We start from the raw sequence: 25714 nt of genomic DNA, 5'->3' as shown, positions 1-25714 counted from the left end.
GTGGGTGGGAGTCAGAGGTCAAGGGTCAGAAGGATGATGCCCCTGTGGGGAAGGGAAGGCCGTGATCAGTGCCTGCTAGGTTAGCTTCCTCTACTCCCCACACCCACAGACCCCAGAGAGAGGAGTCAGAGGAACACATATTTACCATTGGGGAACAGCTGTGGGGCTGCCGGGGACTGGACACTCCTCTCCCCTGCATGCACGCGCACACCCACACACACGCACACAGTGTAAAAACACCACTTTAGTTCTCCATACACTTGAACCACACAGCATTTGCGTGTTATGTAAATCATGAGCATGAGACAAGAGCTAATCTGACCTTGCTCCTACCCATGATACCTTGCATGAATTATCGACACGACTTCTGGTTACTCCTCTCACTGAGGCAGCGTCTGTGGGAGTTCGTAATACACTACAGGTGTTCATGGAATAATGTGATCGTGCCTCTGCCTCCTACTACTGAGGGCTGGAAGGACGACCTGAAGAAGTGGCTTTGATTATATACAGTAGCATACTTAGCTACTTTATTGATTCTGTTGCAACCGACAGTGAATTGATGAACAATCCGAAAAGCTCTGAGGCTTAACAGTCCTGCTCTAGTAATAAAGTTGGGTGCGTTTTATTGACTGAATTTAATTAATTTGAAAGGAAACATATTGACAGGAACAGTCCTTTTCCATTTTCTGTTGTTTAAGCCACAAATGTAGTTTAGCTTGACTGTTCGTGCAGCCATGAACATCTGAACTTGTCCCTGAACTAAAATTTTAACAAATGCTAAGCTAACATAGTTTGTTACTTATATCCGATGCCACTCGTTCAGGCTGTCCTCCCATCACTCAGTAGTGGACAGAAGAGATATGGTCACATCATCCCATTTATCCTGTGACAGGTTGTGTTCCAACATCATTTATTTCCCAAAAAGCTGCAGGACAAACAAAAGAAAAACACCTGTAGCATACCGCTCCTTCGCAGACACAGTCTCAGTGACAAGAATAACTGAAAGTTGAGCCCATAATTCATGCAAGGTATCATGAGGCTAGGAGTGAGTCGATAGCGTGGATGTGAGGCGTTCATCTCTCCTTAAATTACACACATTAATGTCCATTTCTGCCCACAGGAGGTGATAATGACATGAGAGAATGACATTATGTTGTTGCAAAAGAAGAAATAAAAAACAGCCTCTCACTGGTAACAACTGAGCAAACAGCAGTGATTACTTTTCAAATGCTAACAACAAACTGATGATGACAAATCCTCATCTTAAATGAAAAGGGTGACATTTCAAGGCAAAAGTGTTACCTCTCGACATGCAGTCATGCAAACAAATATTCCACACGGTGCAGACAAAGTGCAGTGTTGTTGTTTGTATGTGAGATGATGCTTAAGCTAGTTAGTATGAGCACTGCGAGCCGGGACAGACAGAGCGAGCGGTGGTTAGTGCTGCAAGCTGAGAGACAGGGGCAGCCGGATTCACGTCTGTGCTTTATGATATCCTTTATGGTCAGATCATTTCAGAGCTAAATCTTGTTAGGCTGTTATGTCAAGTCTCTACACGCTGTCTGTGGCCCAGCCGTCTAATTCATGTGTCACTAAAAACTATTTCAGAAAGCAATAGTGTCTTTATGTTTTTACCTACTGTATAATTTACATCTTTTAACTGAATGGCTTTTAATTTAACAAATTCTACAATCCAGATCTCCCCAGTGAGCCCACTGAATGTAGATCTAGCTTTACCTCCACTCCCAAGTACAGGCACACATTTAGTATGTAGACCATGTACATTCACCCATGATAAAGCTGGGGTGGCGGATTGGGCATTAAAGCACATGAAGGGCTTTAAAATTACAGCAAGAACTTTCTTTTTTTATCCCTGCATAATTTCAGTTATGTTTGAAAAAAAGATTATTTCAAAATAAAATTCACTTTCTATCACTGTAATTCAGGCACATACTCTGCAATGGTCATTCTGAAATCCGCAGGCCAGAGCTCTTTTAGGGTGCCAGATAAGGAAGTAAATGTAGATGCTCAACTCTGACCATGGTGGCTCAACAAAGCATTCACAGTTTACATCGACTGCCAACATGTCCCAGTCCCAACATGCAGCATCTAGAAAGAACGATTCACAGCGGTTAGAGGACAGGGAGCACTGTGAGATAGTTCTGAATACACCAGCGTGAATGCACAGACCACCCGAAATGAGAGCAGCGTGTTTATGTTATGGGCATATGCATGTAGACTACATGTGTTTACATGCATGTGATGCATGCATGCTGGATATGTATTGTATGTTTGTGTGGTTGTTTGTATAGTTTTCTGTTTGTATTATAAAATGCATCTCTTGCTCTCTCTCTCTCTCTCTCTCTCTCTCTCTTTCTGTGTGTGTGTGTGTGTGTGTGTGTGTGTGTGGTGTGGGTCTAGCATAGTGTGGCCAACTCTTCAGATGATTGAACTCCTGAGCATGTCGGCATCTGCCTGCTATTTGTGAATGTTTATGATTTGCTGTGCTAACAGCATGAACGCTTCCACATGATGGCTGCTCCTTCCTGATATCTTCACTCACTTGATACATAGACATTATATGCAAAAATTAACCTGATATTCTTTTTTTAGGACTGTTTAGGTAAAATAATTCCTTTTAAAGTTTGTGCGGCTGATTGAGCAAATATCTCTAAGAAGTGTATGTGCTTGCATGTGTATGTTTAAGACAGACCAAATGTACAGTTTGTGTGCCATCCATACAAGCATTCCTTACATTAACATTCTCACCTACAGTTTGCACAGTAACAACAGAGGTGAGATAGGAAGGATAAAGAAGCAACACTTTCCAAACAGAGCAGCATATGCTGTATTATTAAAAAATGCATGACCAAGCCTGGATGAGGAGACACCACAAAATGAATGAAAATGCTGCCGAATGCATATGAAACACCCCACAAGATGAATTGAACGGTGAAGCTTCAGCATACAGAAAGAACCCGCCAGACTAACGACAAGCCAAAAGCTGTTTGGTAATCATGTGCTATGTTCCTTTTGGAAAGAGGTATGCAGAGACTCAATGAATCATAAAGGTTTCCAAATCAATAGTGAGGCTTAACAGGAAGGTATTTTCACTTTGTCTGGTTGCTATGGATACCCTCTACACTCTATACATCAGTACTATTACCGATTACGGTGGCTGAGGGGTTATTATCACTACATTGTATACAGATAGCACGCGAAAATACAACAACCCCAGCAAGACCTTTTCCTCTTTGTGAAATTTAAGACTATTTGAAACTCAGGATTAGAATATGATTTCTTAGCTCCAAGAGGGACTATTTGTTTTAAGCCTTGGAATAAATAAAAGTGAGATTTCTTTCTTCAGAGCAGAGGTAGCGGTTGCATTTTGTAACAAGTCAGATCTCTCAAAAACAATAATAATTTTTTGCCACAGGGTTAAGCTTGTTGTATTAAAATCTGGCACGCCGACTTGAAATGTCTTTGTAAACCTATGCAGCCCTCCTCTCCCCACAGGGGCATCATCCGATGCAGCTTTTGAAGTTTTACATAAAAACAACAACAGTTTCCGCAGACATTGCTTTTGAATCCTTTTTTTAAAATGGTGGAAACCCCTCAGACCTACAGTCCTAGTGCACAGTAGTGGTGCCTTGCTGAAGGTCTTCCAACGTTCTTGTCACTCACTCTCCCATCAGTGGTTCGTTTGGCAGGTTGTTTGTTTTATTGAGGTTTTATTAGCTAATAGAGTGTCTGGGAGATGGAGCGCCCCCATGTTGACTGCAGAGCAGCCCTCCCTTCACTGCTGTAACCCCAGACTCTGTGGGGGAAATCGGAGATTTTAACTGGCTGACTGCTTCCTAATCTGGCACGCCAAATGTACATTTGCTCTGCCTTGAGAATAAGACAGGCTAAGACATATAATTTGGATGCGGTCAACTTTGTGGCGTCCCCCTGGCCTAGCAGGGTACAGCAATAATGACAGGTTGGCTGACCAGACCTTGACATAGGTCTGGCTCTGATCAGGGTTGTGGTAATAAAGGGGATCCAGAAACACTGAGCTAATCAGCCACTGCCCAAACCAAACTCTCAAAGTTAACAGCCACCGAAACCAAGCGACCGCCTCACCAGTCTGCTCTGCAGGCGTAGCTTCTAATTCTATTACTATGTTTGTCTCACTGACAATGAAAATATGTCCTACCCAACTCACTGAAGCTTGCGTTACAAACACTGCACTGACTAAATTGGTTTAAATGGGTTTGTGCTGTAAATGGTAACAATTAATGGCACTATTAAAGGCAGATAAAATAAAGGCCTGTTTGTGCAATTCTGCATGGCTAAATGTAATGCGTACATATTTATCAAGACTTGTGCATCGACACTTCCGTGTCTGTTGGTCTCATTTGATGGAAAACTGCCCTTCAGAGCAGTTCAATATGCCCGAGTAGCTGAATGATTTTTACTCAACTTAAGTCAACTGAGGCAAACACTGATAAATGCCAGTGGAAGGTTAGGGCAGGTGTGTGAGTTAATCCCCAATGGGAAGCAGTGGAGGAATTGACCCAAGGGCTAATAGAAGGTGTGCATTTCACTGCATGAAGCTGACTGAGAAACAGAGGGAAAGGGAGAGCTGTTGCACCGAGAAGTGGAGGAGGAAGAAAAGCCAAAGCAGAGGCAGTGACTGAGAGGTTACTGGAGCAGCGGCATCAGCAGCAGCAGCAGCAGCGGCAGCAGCAGAGGGGAAAGCACAGTGGGTGGTAGCCTTTTGTCCTTGGATGTCACAGATCAAGAGAAAAGGCTCAGGCGTACAGCTACTGTAAAAAGGCCTGTTTTTCAACTTGCATTTTATCACTATACTCCTCATTTCAGAGTTAATTAAATTTGCTGTTGGAAATCTGGTGCTGAGTTAATAATTTGTGCTTCTACATTTTCTCATTCAAAAGCCATTTTATTCCTTGCCCTTGGCGGTTGTATCGGGGTGAGATGACTCACCTACACAAGTCTTTCCATCGCTGTGGAGGACGAACTTCATGTGGCACGAACATTTGGGGCCGTGGTCTGTCTCCTCGCAGATGTGCTGGCAACCCCCATTACCATAGTTACACGTCACTATAAAAGGACACATAAATAACATAAAATGTACATGCAGGGTAATAAAAACACTTTTGAGAGTATTTCTTCTGCATTTTATACCTTTTATTTGAAAGTGGGCAGCAGAGAGGTGAAAGGAAATGAGGGCAGAGAGAGGATAAAGAGATATATATCAAAGGTGACCAGCTGGAATCTCAGGATAATACACACTCATTCTCTAAGCCGTCGGCTCTATGACGTAAATACTGCAGGCTCAATTCAAACTTCATTCAGTCGTCCTTCAGAGAGCTTCAATAAGACATACCGTCTATTTGAGTTCCTCAAATGACTGTATTAACAAAAAACAACTCGGCCTCAACTAAACAGTTCTGACACCAGTGTCAGCAAAATTATTGTTTCGACTTAAAAACTGTTCAAGGCAATTAGACCTCTCGACATCTTTCCATTGCTTATTAAACACTGTGTGCAACAGGTCTTAGATTAAGGTTAAAAACTGAATATCATGATATAAAGAAGGGCATGCCATGATTTACATATTCACCACCTCAAGTAGTAAATCCGTTACTTACATTAATCACTGTCATGGCTTTAATTATGCATTACTCCCTATGATAAATTTTTTCATCCTTGTGAATGAAGAATCACATTAGAGTTGCGGAGGATTTGAGAGGTCATATTTTTACACTCTCCAACAGTCGATGAGGTGGCCTTGAGCAAGAGGCTGCACCTACTCACTCATTGTTAGTCACTCTGAAGTGTACAATTTCTGCTCTAAGTCTGTGTGTTCATGTGTGTGTGCCTTTGCAAATCTTTAAGTGCAAATACATTGATATGCTGGCGGGCGAGGGAAGCATTAACCTTGGCACTTTAAACACACCTGTGATGACAGAGTGAAAAAGAGCACGAGTCTTCCACCGCCATCCTGTCTGCACCCTACCATCCCAGCGCCTTTTGCCCTTTTCCTGGGCTGTCACAGAAAAACTATAGAATAACACTTCTCCAATCCTTATCCAAACACAGACAAATCCCCCATCAGCCCTGGCCCCAGCTCTGACAGGATGATCTCCGTTGCACAGCAACAGGAAGTGTGCGCTGTCCATCAGAGCAGTCCCCTTCGAGTAACCTCCACACTTGCCCTGGTTGTGTAAATGATCGCTCCTTATTTGATAAACATGTTTTTCTTTACAAGGACTTTTCAGAAGATTAGTCACAGCTTAGTAATGTAACGTAAATGTCAGTAACCTACTTCAAATCTGTTGGAAGGCATTTGTGGAATGAGTGTAATTATCCATCAGCGGCAGGTTTCCAACCCCAATCACCTTTTCATGAGGAGCCTATAAATCCTCCCTCTGTGCGTATGTGAGTGTGTGTGCATGTGTGTGTGTGAGTCCCTCACTGCGCTTGAGGTCGAGATGACTTACATTTGCAGTCCTTCATGTTACGGGTGAGCTGGAATCCGGGTCGGCACTCACAGGAGATGCCACCCTTCTGTGTTTCCCTGCAGATGTGTGCACAGCCGTGATTCTTGTCCATGCAGGTGGGTCCCTCCTTCGCACTGTCTGCTTGCACTGTGAAGGAAAGAGCGAGACCAGGAGAGAGAGTTTATCTCATAATTGCAACAAAGATTACACAAGTTTTCCTTTTTGTTTAAAAGAAAAACAAAAAAAAACAAAAAACACAAAGACCAATAAGTAAACTAAGAGTTTGGTTTTACGTTAGATATGACAGAGCTGGCAGGAGGAAATGCCTGTCACGCATTCTGACCCTCAGTCACATATATGCCTACTGCTGGTGACTGACATGCTCTGTACCCCTTTACAAAGATTCAGGCACTTGTTGGAACATGCTCGCTCATTTCAGCCTATAAAAAGGAGGCTGCCTGCAGAAAGGATAAAACTCCCAGCAGGAGCTGATCCAGTAGATTTTAATTGAGGTAATCCCCCATAAAGAAAAGAAAACACTGAAAAAAAATTAACTCCTTGTTTAAATTCTCCCTGCTGAGACAGAGTTCAAAAGGGAATGCACTAAAAGAAGTCTTTTCTTGACTCATCAAGAAAATCAGGAAGAAAATCAAGATGTTATTGGAAAAAAAAGGAATTTAATTATTCAAAGCTTTACTACACATGGCTCAGAAAGATGCATAATTTCAGTGATGTATAAATGCTTGATGAAGAGGTACAACAGCCTCCCAGCATGCATTTGACTTGAGACCCTCGTGTCATGAATTATAACACAAATGGACGCTGTGCTCCCGCTGCCTTGCTCTGTACTGTAATAATTCTGCTGCCTTCGTGGAAGGAGACTGATATTTGACTTATTCATTGTGAAACCCTGCCACCGCTACAGATGCAGTGACAAACCCCAGCTCTCCGACTCATTAAAAACCCAACAGATCCCTTTTCCTTTTCTTCTGGCGAACGAGGCGGCAATGTGCAAGAAGACATCTCCATTAATGTCTCATTAAATCTGCTATCGCACTGAAGGGTGTTTGGAGGTCTAACTTTCTTAATTAGCCAACTTTTTTCGCTATAAATTTAAGCATCTGCATACGTGTGTGGAAGTGTCAACTACTAGTAAAGCTCATCTAACCTTGTGCACTCTTCCTCTCTAAAGTCCAAATATAGTGTGTCAGTCTTGACAACCATGTGCTGTCATACAGTTTCGATGTAGTTGCCTCGAGAGCTACACGGAAAAACAATCTCAGCTTGATAGAAGCGGGTTTTTACATCATTCCATCTTTAATTACTTTTTTTTGTACTTTCACTCCTGCCACCATAACCTCCTTTAATTATGCCATCTTGTTTTCCACGTGTTTTGCCAAAAGCTCAACCTGCCATTGTACGTATTTCCACTCGTGGCTGATGTCAGGAATCTATTTTGAGTTTCTGTATACTTCAAGGAGATGACAGTGAGAGTGTGACAGACAATTCTGACCTCTTGGTTAATTAAACGCTTTCCATCACTTTAACAAGTGCCACAAGGTCATACAATCTTCTCACACATCCCCTGCCTGAGCTGTTGTCGTTCTTGCAGACAGGGTGAGCTATCAAGACACCAATTGCAGCAGCAGCCTTCTCTGCAACACAAATGCTTGGCTGGCTCTTCAGCTCTGAAGGTTAGAGGAAAAAAGGAACGGTGCAACTGAGTGAAGTAACCATGAATGAGCATCAGCAGAGCAGCTGCTTTAAAGTGCTGCAAATTTCACAGCGAGCCATGTCGATATTCAAGTAGCATGTGGAATTTAGTGGTTCCTTTTCTTGGCTTTGTGTCTATCTGAGGCCAACACAAGAAATAGACATCTATGAATGTAACAGAGGATTGAATTTCTAACTACATAACCCCGATGGACAAAAGATTACATACTAAGGTTGTATTATGCATCCCAGAACTCACTTCACTCCACCTTCATTTTTATGCAGCCCCTCTAGCCGAATACTACAGACCCATCCATCAATAACATGTCGAGCTGGGGCCAGAAACCTGGGCCTTCATCTCTCTGAGGACCAATAAAAGCCAAAGTGTTGACACAATGGCCCTTTTCTCCAGGCCAGGGCCAGCTATCCTCCACTGTGCGTAGTTCCCTCTAACTAGCTGCCAAATGCCTCCAGTTTTTAACATTACTAAATGGTGGGAAGCAGAAAGAAAGAAAATCCATTCATAAGGAGGTGGAGAAAAAAGATTTGCAGATCCTAGATGCCACGATCCACTAGAACAATCTGCTGACCCATAAAACATAACTCTATATGTAGAAACTAATAAAAAACTATCACAGAGCACTTTATGGGCAGAGAACTGGACAGGAAATAGAGTCCGAAGTCTTGGAAATGAGAAGGAGTCATTTCAAACAGCTACCGAGGGACAGACCAGAATGGATATAGCATTTCACACGGACAGTCGTCATCAAAACTACTGCACTTGTGGTAAAAAAGGGAACATTGCAATTAACCAAGAAAACAAGTGGGAGTGTTCCTTCTGTGAAGCAGCCACAACTTTATCCTCCCAAGACAGGTCGTGACCTCTGTGCCCAACACTAAAAGGTGAAGCCAATAAATCTCTGGCTTTACTTGTACACTGTAGGCAATAGTACTGTATGTGTTTTAACAGAATAGTTCTATATTTTGGGAAATATGATGAGTTAGACGAGAAGATCAATGCTAATCTCATGTCTGTGCACTAAATGTGAAGACACAACAAGCAGCCAGTTAGTTCAGCTTGGCATGAAGACTGGAAACAGGGAGAGGGAACCAGCTTCGATTGACAAGAACCAAACAACCAAATAGCCATCATCGGGTTTCAAATGTTGCTGAATCCTGATTGGTGTGAGGAAGCATGTGTCATCACTTTTGTCTAACTGAGCCCTGCCCATTTAAAATCAGCAAGAGGAAAAAAAAAAAAAAAAAAGAAAAACGGAAATCGCTCATGTGAATTAACCAAAACTGTTCTAAGATCGGCAGAAAATAGCGGGTTCATGTAGGTCCCCCTTCCACTCATAGTAAGAAGCTGATTGAGAAAATAGGTTTTCAGACCCTTTAAGTATACAACAAAAGGGCAGATACACTCCCAGTGCTTACTTTTCCTATTCTTAACAAAAGAAATATCAGCATGATCCTCTGGGGGATAAAGTGACCGCTGTAAGTTGTTTTCTCAATCTCTCAAAGCAGAATCAATTTGTGTGTCTGTCATTGAGTCAGTGGAACTTCAACTTAATATGTGGGATCAGCCTCAGCGCCTGCAGGACATGGCATTAAGTGCAGCTCACATCGCACAGCTGCCTTTCTGAAAAGCAGCAGGTCAGGACAACAGAAAAAAACAAACAAAGGAACATAAGGATTTACTGATGATGGCAACTCCTGTGGGCAAGTTAGTCTGAATGGATAGCCCCTTGGAGAAACTGATTGGAGCTGAAATCACTGTTAAAGGCAGTGGCTTGTAATTTAAAAGCCATAGATTGTGAGCTAGGAATGCACAGGTTGTTTCTCCAGCTCTCTCAGAAACAGACCAGCTCTTACTACACTGCAAAAATCTACTGAAAGCATTCCATGTTCTGACACAGTAAAACATCTGTATTTTGCAAGAAAGGATTCTCTTAGACCACCTGTTGTGCACAGAAGCTACAGGCTCTGTAAGACTTCGCTCTGAGGTCAAACCTGCCTACCAAAGATACAAACAACAGTAAACTTCCAATAGCGGGGTATGAGTTTTAACATGACATGAGGAACTGTGCAAAAGGAGAAAAGTTAACATGGGTGCTCCGGCTAAGATGCCGACTCCTGTGATCCTCAAACAAAAGATCCACGGAGGCCACAAGTTCTTCACCACAGCCCTGTGAGCTCTCTTAAACCTGAGAATCATGAAGTGGAGAGACTGAAACAATGGTGCTGAAGTAGTGGAAGGCATGCCAAGGGTTTATAGTCTGTTCTGAGTGCTTGGGGCAGTGAAAGGAGGGCTCACGGTCCATGTTGAGCTGCTGTCATACGTCTCCGAGGGGAGACAGTCCCCTCTTTGCTCGACGCTGGCTGGAGAACATTAAGCAGCTAGCTAGTGTTAGTTGGTTACAAACTGAAAAGAAGGGGCCTAAGCATGGAGCCACCACACTATTAAAGCAACATTCCTTCCTCTTAGATAATGGGCCCTTAAAAGTTTTAATAGGAGGATAAAAATGTCAGCGCATGGAAAAGAGAATGGGAAAGGAGCTGAACCGGATTGGGTTGGGCTGAGCTGCGACGCAGATGGTCAGGCAGAACGACGCGGGCAGCCAGCTGGTCAAGGAAGTAACTCTTCCCCACCAACTCCCAATTGCTACTGTTTGGTCTGTTGTGTGAGCAGTGATTTTCTCCAGCTCCCGGAGGCCTTGTTGAGGCTGCTCATTTCACTCCTTTTTTTTCAGAGAGGAGCCACTGGAAGCATAAACAACCAGAGAATGGAAAAGACAGGAGCAAGCATTCTGGACGCGTACATGTCACTGCAAAAGTGCTTAATGTCCAACTTTTAGTAGTATCTTGTGCTGAAACAAACCACAAACATGTAGCACATGCTGTGTTCCAAGCTCTAACTGGTATACAGCTGAAGTGATATACTTTAAGTTCTTCTTACAAAATAGACAAGAATACAGTGGATAAGAAAAGGCTCTTGAGAATTTCTTATGTTATACAAATTTGTGTATTGTGGATACTGTGTGTGTGTGTGTGTGTGTGTGTGTGTGTGTGTGTGTGTGTGTGTGTGTGTATGTAAGTGTACTTGCATTAATGTATATATTAATGTATGCATTGACACAGGTTTATTTGCATAATGTATGCATGTTGCACGTCTGCCCATCTGTGTCACCAAGAGTCATGCAGCACCTGCTGGGGACGTTGCCACTCTCCCCTTCACTCCTCCTCTCATTCTATCAAGGTCACCTCACTGTGCAGTCCCAAAGGAGCCAGGCATCCTCTCAACAGCACAGACAACACAGCAGCAGAACATAGGCTGCTCGCTTTCTTTAATATAGAGGTACAAAAGATAGGAGATACATTATGTTATAACAGAGCCGCATTCTTTCCAAAATCAAAAGGGAGAGGCGACTGAAGAAGGCATCTGTCTCTGCAGAGCTCAGTCTGGCCCTCTGGTTAAAGCCATGACAGCCAAGTGTTAGTGGAAAAACCCCACTGGCACTCAGGCAGTCTGCAGCAGCATGCCGGGCTGGCCAGCTTAGAGATGGCCTTCAACAAACCCCTGAGCAAAAGGGATGCCCATCTCAAATGAGGTACGGAGAATTCAGTGGCAAGGCAGCCAACATTTGCTAAAGCCCAAGCCACTGCTGTATATTTGTTCAAGGGTGGGAGTGAGGGGGTGGGGGCATGGGGCCTGTGAAAGTCTGGACAAAGAGGGAAGATGTGGGGAGATAATGTAGGAAAGAAACAGGGAAAGAAAGAACAAAAGAGGAGCAGAGGAAGACAAGAGGGACATGAAAGTGACCCCTGCATGTCTTCGTCTCTGCTGCTGGACCTAGGGGAAAGACTTAATAGGTAGCAATGGAAGCACGAGGCGTTCCTCTCGCTCCACTTCCCTAGAATAGGAAAAGAGCCTGGTTATACGGTTGGGCTGCAGAGCAATGGAGCAGCGACTTCTGCACTTGTAAAAACAGTTCTGTGGCCAATGCACAGACAAGCAGGCAGGCAGGCCTGCTGAGACCCACCAAGGGGAACATGTAAGAACCAGGTCGGCTCCTGCACAGTGGGAAAACCAAACGGCACAAGACAAGTACATGCATACAAATACAAATAGTTATATATTTGACTTTGCAATACTAAACACTGGATCATTGGAATGATGGAAATTGGCCCTTTAGCAGCGTATGACTTCATGAAGCTAAAATGTGTAACAGTCTGCTAAATAGATATTACATTGTAAGAAAGTAGGTTATTTTAGCCATTTGTGATAAGGAAAAAAAAACAACAATAAAACAGGGTTGAGTGACCCTGTGCCTGATTTCATACAGAAGGAATGTCATGGCTACAGAGCAAAACTAACTGAGAATGTGATGCGGCCATTTATTATGGATTTGATCACATTTATTGGAAAATTCCTTGCACTGCTGTAGCTCTAGTCGGCATCCTGAAGTCGACACGCCACGGTCTGCATCTAAATGTCATAATAGAACGTGTCTGAATGTGCCTCCAGCAGGATTAAGTTGAAAAATTATTGAGTTGTGTGCTTGTGTGAGTCTGTGTGTGTATATATATATATATATATATATATATATGATTATTTCCATCATGTCCACTGTGTTCATATTTGAATTTGAGAAAGAGAGATTGAGAGAGACAGAGAAGAGATTAGCTGTACAAGGGGTAACAACCCCTTCGGGAAGCTAATGAAAGTTGTAAACACAGGAAGAGGTTTTCATTGACAAAGTAAACATTCCCTGGAAAGACAAGGCCTACTGTACAGAGAAAGAGCCGCACTTCCTCAGCCAGGTGGCCGATAAAGAACAAGGCCAATTTTTAGAGGAAATTGTTACATTACTTTATACTTTCTAATATGACAAAGGTAATGGCAAATATAAGTGAAATGATCTGAACAATTTGAACATATTGTGGTGTAATGACCCCCACTCGACTGAGGCTGTGACTAACGATTATGTTTTATTAACCAGTTTCTCCATGAAACGTCAGAAAACAGTGAAAATTTCATTAAAATTTCAACAAGCCTGATATAACACATTTAAGTTATGATCATGGTGTTCCTGGTGGGAACTGTTGGGTCTCTGTAATCAATATTATTGAGTACAGTCTAGACCTGCTCTATTTGAATAGTGCCTCGAGATAATTTCTGTTGTGATATGGGGCTATATAAAATTATAAAAATTTGACTTGACAAGTAGCTTATTTTGTTCAAGAGCCCCAAACCCACAGATATTCAGTTTGCGGATATATATGATGAAGAAGGGTAGCAAATCTTTCTCTCGATTGACTAATTGATGAATCCCTTTCACGCTACACTGAGCACTCAGTGATCTAACATTTGACGTGATGGTTGGTCCTCTTTAATCCCGTCCAATAAAATAATGTAAGATGTATCATGCATGATAGACTTCCTTCTATCTTGACTTCTTTACTTAATTTACATTGACTAGTTTGTGATTGTTTGCAGAATTGAGTGCAGTGCAGTCTATTAACAGATTTATGCCAGCAGTGAAAGGTGACAGTGAGGCCTCAGGGCTCATGTAATCAAAGTTTTCACTGCAATGAGCTTCAGACTGTTATGTAATCAGCAGACGGGCGTGAACTTTCAAACTCCTTGCTGATATCCACAGCTTTCCTCACAATTCCAGTGACACTTGTACCATATTGATTGGCAGATGATGACAGGGAGCTTGATCCAGGTAACTCAAATTCTTGTTAAGAGTTACATCTCTCCTTTGCCTTGTGCTATGTTCATGTTCAGCTGTCCTATCTCTCAATGAATTCTACACAGCTCATGATTTGACTTTCAAATCGCATAATTATATTTGGTGTCATTTGAGCTGAAGACAAAAATGACTGAATACATAAGTTAGTATACGTGACTTACGTAACAGCCCGTCAGTGCACACTTAAGGTAATTGCCCTACCGGATATTCAGAAATGTAGAGGACTAAAATTATGGACGTGTGGGTTGACTGAGCCTGAAATTCCTGAATTCCAATGTGCTGGATCCCGTCTCACACACATACGTCCCTGTTATCCTCCTATATAAGAGAGACAATAAATCAAACGCAAAGCAGTGGAACCCTTCTTGACCTAAATGGCATTCCTATCAACCACTAAGCACCTTGGCTGGCCTTTCAAAGGCTTTATTTCTTGACTGGGAGAAATGTTTGGGGAGAATAAATGAACTGTTACATTTTGGCCAGCTAGACGATGGAGCCTTCATTTGGCCGTAGTTATTCCTGTTCAGGGGGGCAGGGGCAGGTCTAATAAGAGACAGGCCAGCAGCAGCCTTGTCATTAGCTGAGAGGCTGGCAGACCCCTGCTGCCTAATTGGCACAGGCTCACTGCTAACAAGGGCTTCTTACCAGCAGGGGAAACAGACTGGTAGCGCCAGGCACTGCAGTGACCAGCTCTCCACCGTCCCCAAGAAGACTCACAGAAGTTGCCCAGGGAACACCTGACCCATTAATGAAAGAAATGGAAAGCTGATGTCTTTTTAATGAGAACAGTAAAGCTCATGAGCAAACTGCACCCCAGGCTTTGCTCTTTAGGAAGAGACTTTGCAGAATGAATGGAGGGTTGTATTGAAAGCAACTTGGATGGGAGATTAGATCAGTTTCAATTTTCTCGATGATTTTTTTTTTGTAAAGGCATTTGAACATAATTTTTCAGTAAGTGAGGAAAGTGATGTTTGCAACAACTCTGCAGGCTTATTGTCCAATAACCTGGCAAAGCCACTTCCTCACCACTTCCATTTCCCTCCAGACACATGCTGTAATAGGAGCAGTAATAATAAGCAGATGAGTAGTTGTTCTGTCTGTTAGCCTATCAAAAATAATGATACAATGACAGGGCGGCTATCTGATGAGTGAAGGAAGTTTATAGATTGATGGCTGCTTTAATCTCTTGATCCCAATCGGTCTCATCTGGAAGCAATAAAGACAAAATAACAATGAAAATGGAAGATTAACAGGAACCGAGGACATTTATCAAGGAAGGGGAGAGAGGAAGCGAGAGAGAGATGGAGGGAGTTTGGTGAGACTGGACTGGTGCTCACTCTGCCTCTGACAAAACTGATATAATTGTGGTGCTTTGAAACACATGATCCAGCTTTTCACTCCACTCAAATAACACTGCGTTTATGAAATGTAAACATTGACAGTTCACTAGGCCAGACTGATCTCATAAACCAGACTTCCAAGATCCTCGGTTCACCATCCAGAGGACTCAGGAACATTACGGTCTAATGAGTCCCAGCATGAGCAGTTATCTTACAAAAGACAGACGGGAGACGAGCAGGGCAGAGATGAAGAGACACATGGATCCTGCTGTACATGCTGTCAGGGCCCCCAGGAACCAAAAAGATCTGCAGCACAGTCCCAATACGAACTGTCGGAGCTGAGGAATCTGAGGACAGCTGGATAATTACTCCTTGAATAAATGTGCTTTGTGATCGCGATAGCAGCTGTTCATTTTCTCTGATGTTGCTTTTCAGTGCAACGAAGAAATCTACTGAAGAAAGTACAGAGGTAGAGTACGCTGTGAAACCATGTACAGAAAAATGCTTTTCCCTTCCAAACCTGAGAAACTGATCTTTTTTATGACATAACTATATCATTTTGTGCAATTTATAAAAAAAAAACCCGGAGTGGTGGATTTGTCACAACCTAAACCACTGCACTGCTGTTTTATAGACTTGTAAAATTCAGCCACTGAAGAAAATTGCTACAAGGTAGTATGCAAAATTTAAATACAGCTATGACGTTATGAATGTATGTATGTCTGCGGTGCTCCTGTGTCTGATGAGTAAGGCTCAGAGCAGGTTGGCTCTGTACTTTCTCCTGTCACGTCCCCATCCCACAGGAATGCTCTAAAAACAAGAGGTGTGTCTGCCCGAGGCTACACCTTTAATTGTTTTCTCTGCTTAGTCCCCTGCAGCCCACTCTCATACCACAATACCTTAAAATGCTGCCAAGCTCTAGATTGGTTCAATTTGAAAAGGTGGGTGGAAAACAAAAAGAGATTTATCCCTCTTCTTCTTTTTATTCCCATTAGTCTGGAGACACTTACCTTCACTCACCTTTAATTTAGGCCTGTTAGGGCCGATCCCACTCTCGAGTGTAAATCTGCACTAATTCATCATATTATTCAAAAATGCCTGGACCTGAACATCCACATATTACTTAAAAATAATGAGCTTCCGCTGAATACAGTAAAATCCAACCTAAAGTCAAATTCACCGCCACTGAACAACTATGTATCCTGCTCTTTCCCATAATAGTGTGTGTGTGTGACTAACCTTTAGGCCTTTGGATACAGGTATGCTGGTTGTCACTCAGAAGGAATCCTTCTCTGCAGCGGCACTCGTAGCTGCCCATCATGTTGACACAAATCTGTTGGCACCCGCCGTTGCCCTCCGAGCACTCATCCACATCTGCCAGGACAGAGACACACAAATTCAAAATTAATAAGATCACTTCAAGACAGAAAAAAATGCTACACAGATTACTGTTTGTCTGAAGGTTGTCTGCGATCAAATCATGGCCCATTTAATGGAGAAGGAGCTGTAAATCAGAATCAGGCATTATAGGAATGCCAACTTCTCTATTTTCTATACATTTAGAAGTAAAATTCAGTAAAATGTAACCTGGTAAGTACAGCAGAAGTGATTAGGCCTAGGAATTTAAAGTAAAAGTTTCTGAACAAACAGCAAACAACAGTAAGAGTTCTGCAGCCCTTGCAGTTCTGTGAGACTGCACTTAGGCACATGCTCTGAGCTAAATGCTAACATCAGCTCACAATTAACAATGCTAATGTGTTGACATTTAGCAGCTTTAGTGTTTACCATGTTCGCCACCTTGTTTAGTGTGTGAGCATGCTAGGATTTGCTAATTAGCATTAAGCGCAAAGTACAGCTGAGGATGATGGGAATGTTATTAGCATAGCAGGCAAGACAGTATTGGAGTATATTTAAATCTTGAGCTGATGATGGCGTTATATGGGAAGTGAGAGGATGACAGAAGTTTCTAAAATTCACCCTTTGGTGGACAGGATACAATTATCAGGTTTCACAGCAATCCATCAAATAGTTGTTGAGACATTTGACTCATAACCACAAATGTCAACCTCATTGTGGCGCTGGAAGAAAAAGTCAGAAGATCACCAAAGTCGTTAAGATTCACGGCCATCCATCTTATCATGTTGTATCCTCTTACCATTGTTGAGATGTTTCAGTCTGGACCAACTGACAAACCTCATCATCCCTAAAGACTCTAGCATGGCTATAGACTTGCTCTATTTATTTTGTGCAAAAAATGTATTTGAAAATGAATTCATATGAGTATATACATAAAAATTTGCTCCACCAATTTTTTTCTATCTTTCTGAAAACTGAAATAGTTCTCATCCTGCCCTCCTGGTATAGAAAAGTATGAATTAAAAAAAAAAAAGATTTTGCTTTAAAAACTTTTTTTAAATGATTTTTACTTACATTTACTCACATTCTTGACTCACATCCACAATTTATTGGATAAAACAACCAGAGTTTGTGGTTTGATTGTAAATGTCAAACTAACAGAAAGCAGGAGGCACAAAAAAGTGTTTGGATATTATGAAAAGCCAGAGGAGCTTGTCTTAAGCTGTCTGAGAAGGCCATGTCTGTCTTAATGGTTATCAGATATGGCAGCACACCAGAGTTGCACTGAAAACCTCCAAATGTGCACTAAGCCATAAAAATGCACATGCAGCACAATCCCCTGGCAAGTGGGAAACCCGATCCACCTGGGCCAGAGTACCTGCTGATGACGAGTGTCTGTCAGCCCCATGACGGGAGGAATGCAGGGAGAGGGAGGAAAGACGATGAGGAAGGAGGGGAGAAGTAGAGATGGCAAGAGGAGAGAGTATTGGGAGGGGGGTAACAAACAACCATAGGAATCCACCTCAACTGCAGACAGAAGAGCATTTACAAAGGTGTTGCCTCAGGCCTCGTTCTGCCACAGGGAAAGAAAGAGAAACTGACCACCGGACTTCATTTGCACCGATAATGAATTTGAACTGCCAGGTGTTTTCTCCTAATAAAACCTTTCTTATTCCAACTCACTCTGTGACTCCACAAAAGCAGCAAATGAACGGCAGTGGAGCATCTAGTAATCTTTTGATATGCACTACGTGTTTATCTTCAAAATGAAAGACTTGCACCATGTCTTTTTTTTTTTTGCTGCTTCTACATGTATGCCATGCTGCACAGCTCAGCGGACGCGGCCTCGCCTGTGCGTGACTTCACTGTGGCTTCCCTTCCCCTCTTCCCCCGGAGACCTGGGCTCTGTCCCTCACTACTGGCCACACTGGAACCTTATCCATCCCTCTGCTCGATGCATCAATAATCTGCTGTATACACAAGCCTTTTTTTTTTTTTAATAAACCGTCATGCGAAACTAATTTACTGTCTATTTGTCCAGTCTGAGAAGGCCTCTAGATTAAGTTTCCTTTCTGGGGAATTCTCAGCCCGGCAAAGTTAGAAGTTTAACTTCACTCTGTCCTCTTCTTTCTTCTTTTTCCACACAGAATTTCCGAGAGACCGGGATTCACCAAACGCACAAACACACATACTGGGCCCACAAAGTGGCACCTGATTAGACAGAAACCTCTGGGGTTGATAAGTAGGTCACTGGCAGGTAGCACTCATGACCCTCGTCAGCTTGCCAAGTCCTCTCTCCTGTTCTCACATTCCATTTGTGAAACTGTCTCTTCCCTCTAAAAACAATGTGTCGTGTCAGTTGAGGTCGACTGGGTAAGGCATCACTCTACAGCCCGTTGAAGCCATGCACATAGAAAAAAAAATGTCCAGCAAAGTTAACATTTAGACTTAAAGTTACAGTGAAGAGATGACAGTTTTGAAAAAAAATGCTGGTCAGGTTTTCATTCAACTGCGTGGCTGCTTGTGGGTTGACCTCATGGTCTCATCTCTCTATCATGAAAGTAGCAGCAACAGAGAGGAGACCTTTGAGCTGATGAAAGCTGCCAGCAACCTCCAGCTGCACCTTTGCAGATAAACTGTTAGCAGACACCAGAAAAACACAAACTCCACAACTTATATAGGAAAACATCCTCACACATGCATAAAGTTTCTCTCTCTTTCACGCACACAAACCCCAAAAATTCTAACATGTAAAGGCTACACAAATACAACAGTTCTCAACGCATGCACAAAATGCCCATGAGATATGCAACCCGCTTCAGAGGACCTCTGGGAATTCTCTTTCCATACCCTCAGCGCATCAATGAAGGTTTCATTTCCTGATTCCTTCATCCCTTCAAATGAGGCGTCGCCTGTCAGTAGATCTCTCCTGTTTAAATAGCTCCCATAATTGCCTGTGTTGTGTGCTGGGCAAGGCTGGCGTCCAAAGCAAATATTTCCAAGCGGAAAGGGGTTCTGGCATGGCCAAGAGAAGTGCTCATGTTATTTGGACTTAAAACATTTTTTAAAAATTCTCTTGAGAGGATGGAAAAAAATGTCTTAATCAAGTTAAAAGGGCTGCCTCACTTCTGAAAAATGAGACATGTCTCTGCTCTATCCCTGCTTTACTCGAGGAGACGAAGGGAAAAGGAAGGTTCAAACGGAGAGAGATTAAGAGATTGGTTGTGTTTGCGGAGGCCATGTCCGCTGGTTTCTCAGATAGCCTTGACTGTATATATAACATTTGGCCTTGCACAGAGCTTTAGAGCCATGTAAACATGGTGGTTGCCTTACAGAAACTCCTGAACACTTATTTTGGAGAAAAGCTCAACTGCTCTCCTTTTTTTTTTTTAAAAGGTTGAGCAACTTTAGGTGCGTTTATTGGCCCTGAGGTTTTTTTTTTTCAAGAAGGAATGAAAAACTCCTGCTGTCTGTCATCAAAGCTGTCCATGCATCCATCCCACTGCTTGGCTTCTGTCTGGATCGGACAGAACTGTCTCTGTCGTCTAGACAGGCGAGAGACAAAGAGGTGAGTGGACGGACTCTGGCCTCTTTGGGCATTTCATTTACAGTAGTTGAGGAGGCTCACACTCTTTAATAAGGCAGCAAATCGGAGCCAGGTGCAGCGACAGGCAGCAAAACAGCTGGGGGACTGCAGGGGAACGACCATGCTGCTCTGGTAGATGAGCAAGTACTAGCTTGGCTTCACTGATTATCAGCGAGGAAGGAGTGGCACACTCACAGCCAGCTTCAATTAAAACAAGATCCTTCCGCATTTTAAACAGGATTACAGGACTTCCTCTTTCTCTCTGGCGCTTCTGGAGTTCAGTGACAGTGGATTTCTTCAGCCACTTGACTCAGCAGTGACCACAGCGCCAGGTTTGAACCCGGCCTGAGGAGAACAACTGCCCCAGAGAGCACAGATGCTGAGGCTTTGTGTTAACAAACCTTCAGCCTGTCAGCTGAGCTTGTATAAATTGATATGTTGCAAGATATCCTGGACTTTCATCTGCAGAACACGCACTCTCTTAAATCATGTGTACGAGCATGAGTGACTGTTGCGGGCGGAAAGCTGATGCATTAATACTTACAGTATTTAGCTGTGAACAATTTATTAGTTCCAGTGCTTCCTGTCTGCCTGAACCACTGTGGCTAATGCAGCTATCTGATTCACATTTGCTAAGCAAACATGAATAAAATCTCTGTTTACTGTAGCGTTTCATTCTTAAATCAGCAGCGAGGTTTGATTTTTATGCTATTACCTAAACAGAGCAAATGCAGCTTTGATTGAACTCAGACTTTTTCGACTTTGGGCCCGTCTCCCAGGTAACCATTTTGGTAAATAAGCACAGACTTAGACTCCACGTCCAATCTCTTGCCGAGTTCTTTCCTAAATGAAAAACTATGAGCTAAGATCATGCTAACTGGTTTCTCCAAAACAAGTCTGGAAGTATTTTAAAAACAAAACCCCAGGATAAGTGTTTGGGTGGACAGCCTTATGCCAAGGAGACAAGAGGCCCTGTGCTGACGTCTGACCGCTCCCAGTCTGCTGCATGCTTACATCCCTGAACCCAATCTCAGGCTTGAGTTTCCCCCAAAGCCCTGCCAGTGGGCTCAGCTGGAATTGTTCATTTCATGGTGCATGGGGCTGAACAATCCTGAGAGAAGAGAGAGAGAGAGAGCGTGAGGGTGAGGGTGTGTTGATATAGTCTTCAGGAGTCAGCTAATGCACCGATCTCAAATCCGCCCTTAAACTCATCACTCCAGCTCCTCTCCTCTGAACTGTGGAGAGACCCTCGTGCCCAAACCTGATCCGTGCGTATCACAACAAAAGCAAAGGTGACTGCTCACTGCGGAAAGCGCAGGGTATTTGCATCCGCAGCAGGGAAGTGAGAAGGGTTAGTGCTAAGCCCCAGCAGTGTCTGTACTATCCTGAACCCCTCTGGGTATAATGGGAGAGGAGTTAACCAGATCATCATTGCCCTGACTAAATCCTACATATTCAGGAGTTAAAAGGTGGTAGTTTAAGGCACATCATCCAGGCTAGAATCAAACATTTTCTCCTGAAGTAAGGGGTGCAGAGGTTATCATCCCTGCCTTGGAAGAGCAGCCAATGCACTTAAAAGGAATGCATTTAAAAGGCTGCAGAGCATATCAGCGTGACGCTCTTTGATGACTACTTTTTCCCATCAGAACCTGGTCAATAATACATCAGTCTGAAACCTCCTGTTTGATTAGCCAACCTTGCAACATGACCCCAAAGGACTACAAGAGCAGGGATGCAAGCTCCGCCAGGGGACAACTCAGAGAATTTGGTAGGACTATGGTAGATGATAGATAAAGCTTTTCTATCAGACATTTTCAGGGACACTCTCAATGTGACTGGCAAAAAAAGAAACATCACTGTACAATTACAGCCATTAACATAACAGTGTTAACTGATGTGACCTTTTCTTAGTTGTTACTTCAAAGCTGTTCTTCAAAAGCCCATTTCAAAGCTGTAGTGACATTGCTTTTGTGTTATAGATCATGTTACGTCTTTGGGGAAGGTTAAAGTAAAAGGGCATTCATTTCCCTATAAATTGCACAGGGAATTGAGCTCTGCTGAATCAATACAAACCAAATCAGTGTTGGTCAATAGAAATCAAAGGAACATGGTCTGCTAAGCTTGTGTGTGTTTGTGTGGAGACCCAAATCAGTTCTCTGGCAATAGGGAGCAACATGTGATGAATGATTGATATAACATGAGAAAACAATGCCATGACAAAAGATTATCTATTACAGTATGGTGGTGCTCTGTAGAACATCTGTAATGTCCATTTCATGCCTGCCTTTGTTTCTTCCACACAGCCACATTAAGACTTGTGGCATTTCCACTTTATGGGAGCATAAGAAATCTCTTTTTTTGTGTGTCTTTTCGCTCCAGATAGAAGTGAAATCTTGTGATTTGTGGTTATAAGGACTGGGAATGTTTGTGCAGATGCTTATGATATTAAGATACTTGAGAGTATTTAACGAACTAGCAATGATAAGAGGGTATTTGGGTTTCTGTCGGACCTCAACCAAAACACATAGGTCATAAATGTGGGGACGGTGGTGCTACAGTGGGGAACTAATAGCCTTCCTGCATCTGGTTTTCATTGTAAAGAGGATGTGTGTTTTGGATTAAATTGACATTGATTCCTCTGTTTTTCCTAAGACTCAAAAAATCCTTTACAGCTTCACCATGAAAGAGGTGTGGTGATTAAATACCATCCCTCCCTCCCCTCCGCGAGATAATGGTAATGAAATTTATAAGAGACGTAATCAAGTTCTTATATGCTTCACTTCTTCTCTTCAGTGAGTTTTGTGAGGGTACAATAGCTCCCTGTGAGGTAAATTATACAGTGAGTGACATCTCACTCTGCACAGACAGGAGCAATGTGCTGTGATATTGCATTGCTTCCACCTTGCTGACTCCCTGACATCGTTGTGGGATTTAGGGCAGACATGGGAGAACTCAGAAACCAGAGCACCCCCGGTGAGGCGCGCGGAGGCAGCGTTCTGCTTCACGCTCTGCCGCCTTCTGCCACCGCCCAATGTCATTATGCTGCCAACACATCCAATTACAAGGAGCCGTGTGGCACGTGCGACAGCGAGCACACAAAGAGGACATCGACAGGGACGCATGTGCGCCGGCCCAACTCGAGTCCCTGAGCTCACAGTCGCCCCAACACGGGTGTCTACTGGCTAAAGAACAGCCTCAAGATGGACGGGAGCAGGAAGTTATGTTACACACTGGGAATTTATGCTGTAATGTTAGCATGAAAGGAAGAGGAAATAAAATAAAATAACTGGAGCTTTGTGGAAAAACAACACGGGATAGATCCAAAGAAAAGCACTTTAAAGATCTCAGACTCCATACTCAGCATGAACTTTTGAGGATCAGGTGAATGTCTCCTGCTCCGCTGCCTCAGGCACATCTGGTCTATAAGGGCTCTGAGGGTTTGACCTTGTCTGGGAACCAGCCTCTTAGGCTCTCTACTCCAGGACCAAGGGAAATAATCTTTTCTCAGGGGCCAAAAAAGAGCTTAAACCTGGAAGAGGAAGCTGGGGCCTTAACATGAAACCTTGGCTCTGCCTCTTCCTCTCCTCTCTTGTGTTTGTGCTGAGGATTATTCCATTAGCAGGCCAGAGCAGGGTCTCAAGGCAGTGGTTGGATTTGTACTTGACAGCTGCATATACACCATTTAGTGCGTCATTATGCCCTGTCGGCTGTGCTGAGATTTAAAAAAATATTTACTTGTTTAATAATTAATTGGATTGATATCTTTACAGGAATATACTTCTAAGACAGATCGGCCCTCTTGCATACAGGTCGTAGAAATAAAACACGGCAGAAGAAGAAAAAACTCTCTCCGTGTTTGATCGTGTATGTTTCACTATGACAGATTATATCAAAGGGATCGATGGATGCAACTCCATTTGATGCAACAGCAGCAGCCACACAACCATATATTGCGATTACACACCTGCACGCAAGGTAGGAGCTGATCCACGGTAAAGCAAATGATCCACGCACAACTGAATGCTGTTGCTAAATGGCTTGGAAAATAGCCCTGCTTTACGCTGATGCGAGAGAGCAAGAGCGAGCAAGAAACAGAGAGTGAAGGAAAGGGGAAGAAGAGAAAGAGACAGAAACAACGCAAGAGTGAAAGAAAGAGAATCCGAGACACGGGTACATCGTCAAGTCAGAACAGGTTCATTATCGATCTGAAGATGGGAGTGTTTTCCATTCCAGTGTACCTTAATCCCAGCATTACATGCAGTTCATCAAGTAAATGTGGGACTGATAGGAGTGCGTTGCCTTGTGGTGCCCGCATGTAACGGCCTTTTCACAGTGAATCGTTGCTAAGTGCCGATAAGATTTTCTGTCATCACTTCAAATGAATGTGATATCTGCTGTGGCAAAGCCGCCTGTTACTTTCCTCCACAACAAACTCACAGCAGCTACCAGGGTGAGCTGGATTTCAGTATCAAGTGAAACGCATCATGCTGAGGCTGTTACCAAGAGGGAGATGCTTTCTGTGGAGCAGCATGAGCTCTGACTTGGGGGTTTCATAACAAAACAAAAGGAATTTAAGGTGGGTGGATGGGGGAGAAGGAGCAAGATAGGAAGAGAGAATAGGGTGGTGGGGGTGGGGGTGGGGGTGGATGATGTCTGTGTTTAGCAACTCCCAACAGCAGGAAGAGCACTGTTTTCTCCCTTCATTTCATAACCTTTTAGGTGTAATATGTTCTCTGCGAGGCTAATATGAATGGCACACAGGTGAAATATTAAACCATGGGAAAGTACCGTCAGCTGACGGCTCACTCCGAGCTCCCAGCTCAGGGTCAAGCTCTTCATAAATTCACCACTTCTCCTCAGACTTATTACAAAAAAGGTCTCCTTTTTCCTTTTAAGAAAACACATTTGGCGGCTACCTGTGAAACGAGGAAATAGCTAATATGTGATGCAGCAGTCTAATAAGAGCTCAATTCAGGCTCGAAACATATATTACCATCCATGATGTGACGTGAGACATGTGGAGAGAATAATTTATGCAACCACATGGGTTATGTCGGACCTAGTTTGAAATTTGACACGTGCAGTTTAATGTATGTGTTCTCCTGACAAAAACCCTTTAACATTTTCCTGCATAATTAACCCAGCTGCGCGCACACACACACACACACACACACACACACACACACACACACTTAAATGCATACATCATATACTCACCTAGACAATTGTGCCCGTCATGTGCCAAGCGGAAGCCATCATAGCATGTGCACCTGTAATTTCCTGGGATGTTAATGCACTCGTGGACACAGCCGCCGTTGTAGTCAGTTGCACACTCATCGACATCTGCAGAGAGATGACACACAGGGATGTGAGCAGGTTCTTCAACAACTTGAAACAATTAAGATCCAGTTAGGGACTGAGGATGTAGAAGCAGTACTAAAGGAATAGCTT

General features: G+C 43.1%; 1 protein-coding gene across 2 annotated transcripts in view; it reads right to left on the bottom strand.

The window, feature by feature from the left end:
* The window catches only part of scube3 (signal peptide, CUB domain, EGF-like 3), a 71541-nt gene that overhangs the window by 24571 nt on the left and 21256 nt on the right, over nt 1–25714 (bottom strand). The window contains exons 3-7 of one of the 2 annotated variants that reach the window (XM_023406266.2): nt 25481–25606; nt 16561–16695; nt 6510–6656; nt 4990–5106; nt 146–193 (exon numbers count right to left, since the gene is read on the bottom strand). In XM_023406266.2, the coding sequence (XP_023262034.1) occupies nt 146–193; nt 4990–5106; nt 6510–6656; nt 16561–16695; nt 25481–25606 (573 nt within the window). The remainder of the gene's footprint in view (nt 1–145; nt 194–4989; nt 5107–6509; nt 6657–16560; nt 16696–25480; nt 25607–25714) is intronic. The other variant, XM_023406267.2, reaches the window with a different exon arrangement.

Source organism: Seriola lalandi, unplaced genomic scaffold (assembly GCF_002814215.2).
Source record: "Seriola lalandi dorsalis isolate HSWRI2012SDOR001 ecotype SW California unplaced genomic scaffold, Sedor1 jcf7180002054297, whole genome shotgun sequence".
In the NCBI taxonomy this organism is placed as follows: Eukaryota; Metazoa; Chordata; class Actinopteri; order Carangiformes; family Carangidae; genus Seriola; species Seriola lalandi.
This window is presented reverse-complemented; position numbering and strand designations above follow the sequence as displayed.